General features: G+C 36.4%; 2 protein-coding genes and 1 long non-coding RNA gene across 3 annotated transcripts; 1 reads left to right on the top strand and 2 right to left on the bottom strand.

Moving 5' to 3' along the window:
• Nucleotides 1-879: 879 nt before the first annotated feature.
• LOC134202444 (vesicle transport protein GOT1B-like) lies at nt 880-4,228 on the top strand. The gene is made up of 5 exons (XM_062677432.1): nt 880-1,320; nt 1,381-1,472; nt 2,054-2,314; nt 2,522-2,560; nt 3,812-4,228. Exons 1-5 carry the CDS (start codon nt 1,296-1,298, stop codon nt 3,818-3,820), a joined length of 426 nt encoding a protein of 141 aa, XP_062533416.1. The 5' UTR covers nt 880-1,295; the 3' UTR covers nt 3,821-4,228.
• A 2,837-nt stretch (nt 4,229-7,065) lies between these two features.
• LOC134202446 (uncharacterized) lies at nt 7,066-8,670 on the bottom strand. Its single transcript, XR_009977229.1, has 3 exons — nt 8,563-8,670; nt 7,308-7,471; nt 7,066-7,248 (listed from the first exon to the last, which is right to left on the bottom strand). It is a non-coding gene; the product is annotated as an uncharacterized LOC134202446 (long non-coding RNA).
• Nucleotides 8,671-8,711: 41 nt separating this feature from the next.
• LOC134202443 (uncharacterized) lies at nt 8,712-14,719 on the bottom strand. The gene is made up of 7 exons (XM_062677431.1): nt 14,639-14,719; nt 10,995-11,140; nt 10,836-10,926; nt 10,262-10,444; nt 9,976-10,137; nt 9,331-9,448; nt 8,712-9,271 (listed from the first exon to the last, which is right to left on the bottom strand). The coding sequence occupies exons 3-7, from the start codon at nt 10,899-10,901 to the stop codon at nt 9,066-9,068; spliced, it is 735 nt and encodes a 244-aa protein (XP_062533415.1). The 5' UTR covers nt 10,902-10,926; nt 10,995-11,140; nt 14,639-14,719; the 3' UTR covers nt 8,712-9,065.

Here is a 14,719-nt window from a genome sequence, read left to right as displayed (position 1 = left end):
CTAGTTGGATTTTTCTCACAATCCGTATACGTTAAACCTAACTTCGGAAGTGGTGCGCTGAATAGCGCTTCGCAACCACAGCGCACCACTTCCGAAGGTTTAGGTTTAGGTTTAACGTACGGATTGTGAGATAAATCCAACTTCGCTAGCCCCCAATTCCGGTTTTCAACTGGATTGAGAATATTATAGGGTAAGGTGACCAATAGTGGTCCCCCAACCAATAGGGAACCCTCCTGCCATTTTTGCATTATTACTGCACAATGTCAACATTTTGCTATGAAATTCTATCGGGAGAACCTACCTTACAGTCCTATGATTTGATTACATGCGTTCGAAATGCTATGGAAAGTCAAATTAGATGATTTTTTACAATTCTATAAAAAATAAACACGAGAGGGTCCATTACAGGAATATTTTGGGGGGTCCATAATAGGGAAAAAGAACGACCCGAAACGGGACATGAAAATCAAATGAAGTGTCGACTATAGGGAAGCAATTTCCTATTATGGACCCCCAGGGGGTCTACTATAGGGCAAATTCAGTTAGACTTTAAAATGTTAATTTCAACGAATAACGTCGTGTATTTGGGTGTTTTATGTATGTATCGTGAAGAGGGGATGCAGAGCTTGCTGTTAGATATCAAGCAGAGTTAATATGTTGAAAATTTCTAAGCCTTATGACAGGAAGAGCTAAATTCCGCTACTAGGGGGTCCACTATTGGGCATTTTACCCTAATTAATTAATAATTTGGTTTTTAGCCCTAAGTTCACCTCAACGACTTTTAACTTTTTTTCACTGTGCAAGTAGTTGCTTTATAGATTTTCTCCTCACCTTGTCAGTATCCATTATTGATAAAGTGTCAATGTCATCTGATTGCTTCTTCTCTGCGCTCTGGCAGTCTCAGCTCTTGCAATCTTAATTTTTTGTGATTTTGTGACACGAAGAATAATATTCATCATCGTTCATCGTTTTCATTAAAATGATTCCGTGAAGCAAAAAGAAGTTCTCTAAATAATAATCCAATTATTGTGTATCGAGGTTGTCAGAAAGCTGCTTGCAAATTGTGTGGATTTCCATTCTCCCGGTGATCGCTTCTGATTACTAGTTTCGTCGTCGTGAATTCCATTTCTCTGAGTTGCTGGCCGATAACAACAAACACGAATGACGTGGAAGAGGATCCAGAAGGAAAACAACTAGCCACTAAATTCCTGCTTTAGGGCAGGTTTTAGCATAAGTTAAATAGCAATTACTGTACGATACATACTAGTAAAGTACTATTTAAGGCATAATCCAAAATGTTCGAGATAAGCGATACGCAGAGTGAGTTTGCGTTTATTGTTGTCTATCAAACACGATAATTTGTCAATTTTTATTCTGCAGAAATTGGCGTCGGACTGGCCGGATTTGGAATTGCATTTCTTTTCCTGGGAGTGCTACTGTTGTTTGACAAAGGTTTACTAGCCATAGGAAACGTAAGTACTTGTGGAGTTATATTTACAATATGACGGAAAAATGTCATTCACCTACTAGAATAATATTGAAATTATGCCGCGAAAACTATTTTTTAGGAGTGAACCTTCGGTAGAATGCCATTGTCTGTGTTGCAAAATATGTCAAATCACTGTTAATTGATAAGGTTTGTGTAGCAGACTTAACCAGCTAATTTACGATAGTATGCCGTGCCTGCATTGTTCCTTATATTACTCTAATATTCAAAAGCCTTCGAATGAGTTAAATTTGTATTATTTGTTTCTTCACGATCAATAGAAATTATTTTGTGTTTGAAAAAATAGTTGAAAGTTGTTTTGAAAACTAACTTAAAAATATTCCTATTCATTGACACGCAAAACAGCTTGTGCAAAGATAGACTTGGCAGATCAATAAACTTTAACTCTAGTTTGTTAAAATGGTTCATTATTTCATGATTTACAGCTACCATAGGAAAGAAAGGGTTAATACACCTTTTATATTAAAGAAAGCGTTATATGTAATTTGTCGTAGTACAATGGCAATGAAACCCCTGTCAATGAAAAGGTGTTTTCTCCAATTGCAGATTCTCTTCATTTGCGGTCTTGCCTGTGTGATAGGTCTGGAGCGAACGTTCCGGTTCTTTTTCCAAAAGCACAAGGTTAAGGCCTCCATTGGGTTCTTCGGTGGAATCGTGATCGTTCTGCTCGGGTATCCGTTGATAGGCATGCTCATCGAAACGTACGGTTTCATATTGCTGTTTAGTGGATTCTTCCCGGTCGCCATCAATTTCCTGCGGAGGGTACCCGTGTTAGGAAATTTCTTAAATATGCCCGGTGTCAGCAAGGTAAACATTTTTCAAATACAAATGTCCAGAACGACGAACTGAGCAATCTTGGCACAACTTCCTCTTTTATCACTCTAACTGACAGGTTCGTGTGATAAAAGGGATTGGATAAATCCCAATTCACCAAATCAGATGAATCGTTTTGAACAATAGGTTTCGAACTATAGTCGTTGCGAATGACTGACGATATTTCATTCCCAATTACAGGTTGTGGATCGGCTGGCGGGAGACTCCAATCGAACTACGGTATGATAGCAATCTGGTCATGGTGTAGTCTAGTGTCGATAAGATTACGGGTAGGGTTCTCCCGTATTTCTTATTATGTGGAAGAACTAACAAATCAATCGCTGCAACTGATTTGATACAGAACATGTCGGGTTACTTCTCAATAATACCCGAACTGGATGTAAAAGCAACCGTTGTTTTATCGCGATTTTGTAATTATGCTCCCACCTTTAAATTTGTTACACCACATTTATTTTTGATTCAGTAGATTTAAAAACAGTATCGAATCGTTTTTTGTTTTGAGATTAGTTTCTAAGATCATTAGGAAAAAAACCAAGCAAATGCTATTCATGAAAATAATGCATTACTAAGTATCCTGCGTACTACTGTTTGTTGTTTTCAGGCAATTCATGTTTGGCAATTACATAAAGACATACAATTGTACTCAAAATGTAAATTGTTGACAGTGTTGATTGGTTAGAAAGAACTTCCTTGATCTGTGGTGATGGTTGATGTTTCTTTCGCAAATATTCAGAGTTCTGCTTTATGCTTTATAAGACAGAGGAAATTAAATTCCTACCAATTCATTGTTTCTCATTGTCGAATCCTATTATAAGTAAAACTATTCAAATTTATATTTACCGCTTCCATGTTCAAACTATTCCAAAAAATCACTTGGATCTTTTTTGATGTGAAATAATATTAGCATCTTGGGCATACAGTTACCCAATCAGGATACAACTCGATGCAATCGTATGGGCTGCCAAATTGTTTCGTTCAAACGTGAATTAGAATAATAATCGTCATCTTTGTACTGCATCTAAAACTGTATTATGAATGGTGACAATGGGCAACCTTGAAAATATTTTTTTTTGATTTCGTAAAATTTTGCACATGTAGAACGGTATGAATGAATTCTGTGATAAATTTCAATTGTCTTATCAAAAGTAAAGTAGGGAGCTTGGAATGTAACAATGTAACATTTATTATTTTGGAGTTGTCCATATACCACGTGAACAAGTTTTGGTCAGATTAAGATACCCCCCACCCCCAGCGTGAACATTTGCTCATATAAATTTCCAAAAATTTGTATGGGCCGTGGACAATCGGCATACTCCCTCTTCCCCCTAAACTGTCCACGTGGTATATGGACAGTTCCTTTAATGATTCCCATATTATAGGAATCAAACAAAAGTTTTAAAATGTATCTGTAATTAACACGCTTCTTTTCTTTAATAATAACTCACAATCATATTCTCTCAAATTTTGCAGGATCTCTAGAGAGAAAAGTCAAATAGGTCCATGATGGTATGATTCTCAAAGTTATATTTTGTAATGCAATATGTATGTCATTTTTTCTGCATGTATCAACATTTCAAATCATGAAGATGTACAGCGTTTGGTGACAATGGTTTAGAAATTGTCATCGCTCTAGAAGATAATCAGTCGGTTCGAAAACAAAATCACTCTAAACTTTGTTATGATGATGGGAAATTATTTTAATATCATCTGATATCGATAGGATCTGAAGAAGTTTTGCAGATTGGATAAAACTATTTGACACATTTTATACTACGATCTACGGCTGCTAATATGTACTATAAAAGAAACAAGCAGTTACGTGAAAGAAATAATTTGTCTAAATGTTATGCTTAATTGGAAATATGAACGAAAATGCTGAAAATAAAACTGAATATTTGTTGAAAGAAGGCCCAAGAACAAAAATTATCGTCAACGAGGTAACAAAGGGCGGGGTAGTTGGTGTCGTGTGGTGAACTTGGGCGTTCGCTTTTATGAATAACTAAATCGCCAGGAAAGCTCGCTTATAGTTCAGTTTACTTGTCCTTAGATACATTAATTCCATTAAGGCTGGTTTACAGTTCGGAAATGTGTCCGCGGGATTTGTTATGGGATTCTGTTCCGGGTTTTGTCAGGGAAAATTTTCCGTCGATAAATCTCCACTGTCAAAACATTTTCCGTGATTGGCTTTTCCGCGAATCGCAAGTCAGTCCCATCTGTAAAAAAGTGAAAACGGAAAAATCGCTTGCAAAAGTTTAGCATGTTTTTTCTACTATTTATGTGTTTAGACTGATCTATATAATAAAAATAAGTTGAGATTTCCTTCCTGGCGATTTAACTCGCGAACGGGTTTGCAAAATTCCCACACCAATCGATTCGACTTGGAATCCGTAAGGTTTGTATGAGGGAACTGTACCGGTTTTAGCCATGTTCCTAATTTGGACAATTTTGCGAGTAACTCCAAAAATTAAGCAATTCGGGAGGGTTTTATTAGTTCCAACAAGAGATACATCCCTCACGATTCAACGCTGCTTTTAACTGATCGGTTATTTGGGAAAAATATGTATTTTTCAGGGTTGGCCAAAATAGGCACTAAGTTGGCCAAAACCGGTCCACTTCCCCTACACACTTAATTTATTACGCCGAGGACGGCATTTTCTTTTGCCGAGAATCCAACAGCTGAGATCTCGTCGAAAATTTCGGTAAAAATTATCACCGGTAAAAAAATAATAGTTGACAACTGTCAAATTTTAACGACCAGATCGGCATAAGATTGCCGAGATATTTTAAAATGATTTTACCGAAATTCGTTAAAATGCTTTCTATTTTTTTCCGAATCGAATCGTAAAAAATAATAAAAATAATACAAAATTTGCGAATTTTCGTCGATAAAAAGAAACAAAATGGGGAAACTCTCAAATTTGTAAATAAATTTATAGATGTTATTTTGCTTTATATATAAACAGTTTCTTTATTAACTTTTCTTCATTGCACAAATGTTGATCATAAAATGAATTGATTATCTTATTCATAGGAAGCGTCATTCAGTAAGCGATCTAACGAATTTTTCGCCAGTCGTGGAAATAGTGGATGCAGAATAAACAATCGCTTTGAAGAAGAGTAAAAATTGTTTGTCTGTCGGAGCGCAAATCGTGCCGAATACATCGAAGCACTGGCAGAAAATCCCAAAAGCTTGAACAATGTTTTCACCCAATGGTATGCTTACGTTGTTCCATAAGATGAAGCACTGTTCACCTGGCGTCATGTTTATACCTCTGATTGCTAATACAGGATGCTTAAAATTGCTTGGAAGTGGATCGTCGACCTAAAATCATTGTAGAATACGATGCGAAAATTAATGTTTTTTTTTCTTTTGTGTATCTATTGCTATTGTCATATTTACCCACGGTAAAAAATCAACACGCTCAATTTAACTGTTCCATCTATTGAATGATCATCTTTAATATCACTATTATTGAAAATGATATTCCTTTGATTTTCAAGTGATGTCACACCTTTGACAAGTGTGTTGAATGCAGACAATTCCATAACATCAACACGATTCATCAAAGTGCTACTCACTGGATGTTGAAATGATTAGCACTTCGATCAGCACCAATAATGTCTCCACTACAATTGAAAGTGTTATGCTATTGAATTCACAGTTTCATGGCTTTTGATTTAAGAGTGGAGCGATATTGGTGTTGTTCTAAAAATAGATGACAGTTTTTTCATCTGTTCTGCTTATTTCAAGAGGTATTTCAAAGTGTGAGATGGAGTCATGGTAAGACGAAGGACTTTCAAGCAAAGGTATGTTACTCAAATCTGAGCTGAGGCAATTCTTTTTTTTTATTTTGTTGTTTTAAATTCAAAATATTATGCACGTCAAATGGAAGTGGTGGTCTTTGAATGCGACGAGCTCAGCTATTGATATTGATTTGATTTCAAAGTAGCGCATATTCAAATGCAGAGCAGTTCGCATGGACGTGTATATTTTTTACCGTGCCTTGATCCAGTTAATAATCCCATACCACAGACAAACAGACGTAACTCTTCATACAAACTGTTCGAAAAAATATCGTCATCTGCTTTTCAGAAAACACTACTGCCATCTGTTATCAGAATCGCGAGACACAGAGTCGGCCATGATTATTTCCCATTTGACGTTTGCTCCTAACGCATACATCCCCCATAAAACATCCTACCGACTTTTCCCCCGACTTAGTCGGTTTTCGTCGGTCAGATCGGCCTACTTTGTAACCGACTAATCGGTTGTTTGTTGCACAGACGCTTATGGGAGCTTAACAGGGGCGTTTAGCGATTAAACAATACATTAAATCGGCCTACCAAATCAATAGATTTGAACCAATTTAGTTGATTGATTAGTCGGTAAACGTAGTATAGCACAAAAAATAACTAAACCGATGAAATCGACCTACGAAAATCTGAAGTATCGCATGATTAATTAGCTGATTCAATTAAATAATAAAGTATAACCGACGAAATCGGCTGATGAAAAGCAAGAAAATAGCTCGATTGGTAGTTGTATTCTAATGAATAGCAGACGATTCCCGACGAAATCGGTTGTTTTTGTTCTACTAAATTAAGTTGTAAATCGGATCTTTAAATCGGAATGCAAACATAACTCGATGTAATATGCTCATTTATTTTTATTTTTAATAAAGTTGATTTTTATCGATATTACTTGATTTAGCTGATAACGGGTGGTTAAGTTGTTTAGAAAGGATGGTGTTTGCTTCCTATCTGTCAGGCACTAGACGGCGTCGAGCACAGCGAGCAAGGTGTGCAGACCAGGTGCAAAACGACTTGGCGAGCGTGGGTGCATTCGAGGATGGAGAGATGCGGCCTCGAACCGTGTATTTGGCGTCAAATTGTTGATTCAGTGTTATCTGTTTAAATGTAAACTAAATAAATGAAATGAAAAGTTGTTTAGCAGAGCCTGCCTTACACCATACTATGTTGATAGTATGCCGGGATTCTGATCGGCCCTATTAGCATGAGTTAGAACGGAAAATGTTTGATCACGCCTTCCTCGAAACGAAAAGCCTTAGGTCCCGGTGTTGATGTGCTAAAAGGTGCGATTTGCAAGTTCCAGGCATGGGAGTCGTCTTACTGGTGTCCATCGTTGTCATTCGTTGGATAATAAACCGACAGAAAACGAACGCAAATAATAAAAAGGTGATTAATCAATAGTTCAAAAACAAATACGCACACAAATTCAATATTTTTGAAGAAAACAATTGAACCTTTACGCCTTAGCTTAGGGGCTGTGCATATACCACGTGGACAGGTTTTAGTCAGTTTAAGATACCCCCTCCCCAGCGTGGACTACTCTTCATATAAATTTTCAAAAATGTGTATGAACCGTGGACAGTCAACATACCCCCCCTCACCCCGAAATTGTCCACGTAGTATATGGACAGTCCCTTAACAGAACGTATATAGAAAACTGGTCCCTCCATAATCTGGCAGAAACTTGTTGACGTGCTTGTTGTATTATTTATTTGGACCCTGGCTTCAGATTCCCTAGTCTGATCCGGCCAATTTACCAGAGGAAACGATGGGATAGGATTTCACGTCGAATGCAACTTTCAGCGAGTAAATCAGATGGAGGTAAAAGAGTATAGTATAAAGATAAGTATCCAAAAATTGGCGAGACTTTTTTACGCGTTATTGTATAAAAAGTTGAAGCCTAGAACTGGTTTATCATGCTAAATTTTACACTAATTAAGAAAAAAAATAAATAAAAAGATGTATTTTAGCCATAACCTACGAGCCCATAGTTACGGCCAATTTTTAATAAGAAGCAGAATTTCCCGTCGAAACTTGTTGCGAGTTAAGGATTGGTTCCAGAAAAATGGGCGATACTTTTTGCGCACAAACATATATACATGGAGATGGCCATATCTCTGCGTATATCTGACGGAATTTCAATATATAATCAGCATCGGTCGGCATATTAGTTCTAGTTTTGGAGAAAGCATAAAACATAACATCTCCGGTACCCGAGAACCGAGCTAAGATTTTGAGTAAGAACAGAATACTAGAAGAATTTTCGTGTCCTATGGTCTCGATTTTATTGAAATCGGACTACTTTAAGCAAAGTTATATGCCGATTTGAATTTCAACAAAATTTTGTCTATCTTAACCTTTTTGCCTCCCCTTGTACTTGCCATTATACTTCGCTATATTTATCAACTCACAAAATATAGATATTCACTTCACTATTCACTAATTTTAATAATTTTTGTTCTATAAACACAACAGCTGCAAAAGTAAACACTACACTAAACAAATGTAATCTATCATCCACAATCCCGATTAAATCGGTATATAAACACTACTTAATCTGTCGATTGATACGTCGATCTAGATGATGTCTATGAGCCAGCCGATTAAATAGGTTGACAATACAAATGATTTGGAAGGCACCAGATTTAGTTGGTATTTATGAAGGATGATTTTTACGACACCCGATTTCGTCGGTGGTAAAAACAGTTGGTTTCGTCGACACCAAGGTCAGCACCCGATTTCGTCGGCCATAAAAACAGTTGATTTCGTCGGCACCCGACTTCGTCGGTGTACCAGCAAATTTCCCATCTGTCAAATGTTTTATGGGGTCTATATCAATCATCATCATCATCGTCATCAACACAGAAAACATTCAGCAGCATATACACTAATCAAATGTCAAAGCGATTGAACACTAGCGCCTCTCGTGGCACAATCGCGTAGCACAGATATATTTCAAATCAACCGTTGAACACGTGAACGATGTGGAAATGGGAAGTGTTACGTCTGTTTGTCTGTGCCCATACAAAGGATTTTCTTTTGACTGGTTATCATCGCGGAGCCGTTTTGACCCTCGGGTTGGATTTTTCAAGCGAATGATGGCAAGTGCTCTTAGAAAATCTATATTTGAAAAATTAAGATTTAAATTATGAATATTATAAATAAGATATTCTATTTACCATCGGACACTTCCTTGAAAGTATGTCTGTATGTGTGGAGTACCATCTGCTCCCATTTTGTCCATTCTTCAGCAAAAACAATGTTGCGGTTTGTCAATCGTCTGTAGTCATACTCAATCTATAAAAAATAATAAACATTAACAACCGACTTGATCACAATACCCAAAATCTTGTTTCTAAAGCCCGCAGTCCACTGTTTGTCATATCAAGCTCTATCTGGTAAAAGGGCGAATGTCGCAAGAGAGAATTCTCTTCGTCGACTTCCCCTCTTTTAAATGAAAGTGACAAGCAGAGGATTTCTTTGCAGTTTATCACCTCAGAATGCAAGTTCGCATTGTTTTCTATCGTGCTGAGGTGATAAACCACAAAGAAATCAGCTGCTTGTCACTTTTATTAAAAAGAGGGGAAGTCGGCGAAGAGAATCCTCTCTTGCGACATTCGCCCTTATTCCAGATAGAGCTTGATATTGACAAATTTTTGTCAAGTTTATCCGGACATCTATCAGACTGATTAGAAATCGACATGGACTTCAGGCTAACTTGACAAAATTTAATGTTTGTTATTATGACGAACGGTGTACTGAGGGCCTAACATTTCATTAACGAAAACGTATGTGCATAAATATAAAAAAGCAAAAATACTCGCCAGTTCTCCGTTAAATCCACTTGAAACGGGAAATTCTTCCAAGAAAGACAAAAAGTCGTCGTTGGTGCGGTACTGGCAACGGTATGCAAATGTGTAATCCCACAGCAGATTGATACGCTTCCGGTTGTCAGGTACGGGTACAATAAACTTTAATTCCTCTACCTAAAATATGTAATACATTGAACAAACAGTTATTAAAAACAGGGTTATTAAAATTTCGTTGGGTGCACATGTAAAGAGAAAATATTTGTGTTAATATGTATCAAATGCATATGAATACACTCACCATTGCAAACAAATCAGTTTCAGATAGGCTGGATTCTTCAATCTTCACTGGTTGCTCCTTTGATATTTGTACTTTTCTGTTGAACACTCGTCCCTCTGCTCGTTTGGCCAGATACTCCATTCGGTAGTGTATCTTACCGGCATGCTTGCCATCGCCTCTGCCATTCAAATAAAACCATAGCGCCTAGAATTTTTAAACATTGTTGTCAATGTAATAAAGAGCTAAATATGGAATGTTAATTGTAATACCAATTAACTGAACATAATTTACACAAATAAAGAATGTGCAAAAAAGAACATTTTTTATTGACAAAAATGGTTTTATAGACCAGAAGGTGTCTTCTGCACATTCATTTCACTTTCACATTTTTTGCACATTCTTTATCTGTGTAAATTATGTTCAGTTAACTTTAACTTAAAAAAAACTTTAACAAACACTAGAAGCATGCACATTATGTACACAAAGTTTAGAATTTTGCTTCTATGATATAAAAAATAATGGAATTATAATATCAAAACATATTAATACCTATTAATACGAAAAACTAGCTAATATCGGTATGGCCATTACTTACATGCGGTACAATAGATACAGTTGATGCCAAAACGGGGTAGGACTGTACCAAGGATTTTGCGAGCATGTTTTTGTAGTGGGTAGAGGCACGACTAAAGTAAAAATAGATATTTAAATCAAATATATTAGTCATGGCTTAGCCTTTTCATGTTTTACTTACACTCCATAGTTCAACTTTAGAAAATCGCAAAGTAGATGTGTTATTCGCTTTATGATTTTGTCACTAGGCTTCCCGTCTTCGCGCAGTGTTTCAATCAAGTGATTTCCTTCCTCTGTCTTCGTGAAAATTATGTTGATGTCAATCTCCTGAAATTTTGATTACAAATTTTGAAAATTACAATATGTACGTGACTGCTTCCACGAATAAATGTAGCTTTTTATCATCATCAAAAATCTTGTCTTTCATATCTATATGCCAGAAGACATCATCGATCGAATATATTAAATGCACTAAGTTGCACCAAACTTGCAAAAGATCTTACATACAGTGTTGCTGATTATATTATCTTTCAAGAAGAGTGTGTAATTATCGAAGTTGTCATCATTTGCCATGCTATGCGAGCAAAATAGAATGATTCTACCAGTTGTCCTTTACTGACATGAAGAATGGACGTTAAAATATGCATAACGCAAAGTTTTCGGGGCTTTCGAGCGAAAAGTGCTGCGTACAATACTCGACGGGAAACTAGAAAACGGTAGGAGCATGAATCACAAGCTGTATAAATTGTACAAAGAAGAAAATATTGTGAATCGTATGAAATACGGTAGACTTCAGTGGCCCGGTCACTTAGTGCGAATGCCGGAACACGAACTCGCTGACGAACGCTGACGAACTGCCGAAATAAGGTAAAATCTCAACTGCTACCGATTCACACTGGGGCAGCCCTGGTTCAAACATGGAATAAACCTCTCAGTCATTGAAATGATGAAATTGACCATAGGTATCTTTGGCCAAGTTTTTTTATACAGCAATGCCGACATTTTGGTCAATATTCATCATTTTTAGCGATAATCGCATAAAAGTCCCAAACGCCAAATTGGCCAAATAACGTTTTTAAAGTGTGATTTCTTCAGAGAAGTTGCTTATCACTTAATTTCGATGAACCTTGCTAAAAATTTCAAATTTCCAGAGCCTACTGTGATGATTTATTTGCTTATTTTGAAAAGAAAGTCCAAAAAATGAAAAATGATCAGTAATTGTACTTTTTCAACACTTTTACTATTGGATATTATTCAAAATCATAGATATTGGTAAAATACACGATTCGTGGCGTTGATCCAGTTAGAAAAAATGATTTTTGGTGATTAATCGTGGAGAAAAGGCAATTTTATGATATTTTTCACATATGCCGATTATGCGATGGGGCAGAGACGGGCAGCTGTTTTAATCGGAAATGGACAGAAAAATTCATGCCCTTTCATACAAACACATTTCCAAAGACATGATATTCGAAAGGGCATGAATTTTTCTTTCTATTGTCGATTAAAACAGCTGCCCGTCTCTGCCCCATCGCATAATCGGCATATGTGAAAAATACCATAAATTTGTCTTTTTTCCACGATTAATCGTCAAAAATATTTTTTCTAACTTGATCAACGCCACGAATTGTGTATTTTACCAATATCTATGATTTTGAACAATATCCAATAGTAAAAGTTTTGAAAAAGTACAATTACTGATCAAATTTCATTTTTTAGTCTTTCTTTTCAAAATAAGCAAATAAATCATCACAGTAGGCTCTGGAAATTTGAAATTTTTAGCAAGGTTCATCGAAATTAAGTGATAAGCAACTTCTTTGAAGAAATCACACTTTAAAAACGCTGTTTGGCCAATTTGGCGTTTGGGACTTTTATGCGATTATCGCTAAAAATGATGAATATTGACCAAAATGTCGGCATTGATGTATATAGAAACTTCGCCAAAGATACCTATGATCAATTTAATCATTTCAATGACTGAGAGGTTTATTCCATGTTTGGACCAGGGCTGCCCCAGTGTGCGATTGTTGCTTCTTTTTGTGATTATTTTGGCAATTCAATTTGCCGAGAATCGGTAACTATTTCTGGTACCGAGGGCCACGGTAAAAAAATTGACATAAATCAGTAAAAGTAATATTTTGACGGTAGTTCGGCACAAATGGCATTTTACGGGATGTTTTCGGTAGATTAGTTTACCGAGATTAAAAATCAGATTTAAGTGTGTATACAAAAAGCTGATGAATTTGACGGGGAAAGGTAAAAATTCGGTTGAATACAACTTTTACTCAGTGTTTGAGGAAAACGAAACAATAGCACGGAAATTGATTAAATTATGTACATTCACATTTTTTTTAAAATAAATTTATATTATGGTTCTTTGATTATAAATAAATTTGTTTCTCTTTATTTTCTGGATAAAAAAAAAACAAAAACAAAGCATCACCCAAATATGGGTGAAATTTACCAATAAACCGCTCCTATTAAAGTACCTATATACAGGGGATGTCCAAAATAACTGGGATAGGCAAATTTTGGGCATAATTAGATGTGTTGTAACTACATATGTCAATTATTATCCAATTTTGACAATTCAGGGATGCCTGAACTAGATATTTAATGCAGTTTCACCATATGTCCATGGAACCGACCATGGTCATCGGATACCGGAAATATTCCGGGTTTTTCGAAGGTAGTTTCCGAACCGTGAATTTGTGGTGGGTATTGGGATAAGTTGTGGTTAAAAACAGAATAATATTAGTAACCACACATAAAGTAGGGCTCTTTCTGATTGGAACCATATGTTGAAATTTGAAATCGTCTTTTAAATTGGTTTTTCATTATTGACGTATCAGAAGACTTTTAGAATGTAATCATAATGGAAGATCGGTCAAAAAGCTTGGTTCTAATAAATTTGTGGCCTGGTCCCTTTTAAAACTCCAGATTGGCACCGATTCTAAACAAATGGCCATATCTCACTTGATCTTGGTCCGATATACATTTATACATTTCAAAATAAATTTATTTTAACCAAAATCAATGCTTCCATGACCCACTTTGGGATTTTCTAAATTGTCAACCCTTTTCTCGGCAGTCTCCCAGACGCGCCTTGTTGTATTGCAAACCACAAACCATTTTCTAATAAGAAAATTATTTTGAGCTTTTTAGTGGAATGTTTTCACCTGTCATAAGACGAGTTTAAACAATCCCATTGAATTCCACCACTTAATTGTATCTTGACAGATACGTATTTCGACCTCAACAGTAAGGCCGTCTTCAGTGTCTCGTACTTGACTCGACTCGAGTCGAGTCAAGTACGAGACACTGAAGACGGCCTTACTGTTGAGGTCGAAATACGTATCTGTCAAGATACAATTAAGTGGTGGAATTCAATGGGATTGTTTAAACTCGTCTTATGACATTTTCTAATGGTCTCCCATGCTTTGTGATTTTCTAAACCCCAATCCATTTTCCAGCGGTTTTTCAGACAAGCTTCGTGGTTTTCCAAACTACAATCCATTTTCCAGCGGTTTTCCAGACACGCTTTGTGATTTTCTAAACCACAAACCTTTTTCCAGCGGTCTTCCAGACGCGCTTTGTGATTTTTCAAACCACAATCCATTTTCCAGCGGTCTTCCAGACGCGCTTTGTGATTTTCCAAAACACAATCCATTTTGCAGCGGTCTTTCAAACGCGCTTTGTGATTTTCCAAACCACAATCCATTTTACAGCGTTCTTCCTGACGCGCTTTGTAGCAATACAAACACATTGCCTTAATCATCAAATATTTTAACACATTAGCACATCAACAAATTGAATTCAACTCACCTTTTGAAATCAGTATCAGGATCCAACAAACAACCTGGCAGGATCGCCAAAATGTGTGGCCTCAAATTGCCGGAGCGAATT

The sequence above is a fragment of the Armigeres subalbatus genome, unplaced genomic scaffold, assembly GCF_024139115.2.
Source record: "Armigeres subalbatus isolate Guangzhou_Male unplaced genomic scaffold, GZ_Asu_2 Contig1220, whole genome shotgun sequence".
Lineage (NCBI taxonomy): Eukaryota > Metazoa > Arthropoda > Insecta > Diptera > Culicidae > Armigeres > Armigeres subalbatus.
The sequence above is the reverse complement of the archived record's forward strand: the minus strand, read 5'-3'. Positions and strand labels throughout refer to the sequence as shown.

Excerpts from the sequence above, each read along its gene's own strand:
- LOC134202443 (XM_062677431.1), bottom strand. The coding sequence starts at position 10,901 with ATGCTCGCAAAATCCTTGGTACAGTCCTACCCCGTTTTGGCATCAACT. Across the intron at positions 10,138-10,261 it reads AAACTGATTTGTTTGCAATG|GTAGAGGAATTAAAGTTTAT; the intron begins GTGAGTGTATTC and ends TACATATTTTAG. Across the intron at positions 9,449-9,975 it reads GTGGATTTAACGGAGAACTG|ATTGAGTATGACTACAGACG; the intron begins GCGAGTATTTTT and ends TATTTTTTATAG.
- LOC134202444 (XM_062677432.1), top strand. The coding sequence starts at position 1,296 with ATGTTCGAGATAAGCGATACGCAGA. Across the intron at positions 1,321-1,380 it reads CGAGATAAGCGATACGCAGA|AAATTGGCGTCGGACTGGCC; the intron begins GTGAGTTTGCGT and ends TTTATTCTGCAG. Across the intron at positions 2,315-2,521 it reads ATATGCCCGGTGTCAGCAAG|GTTGTGGATCGGCTGGCGGG; the intron begins GTAAACATTTTT and ends TCCCAATTACAG.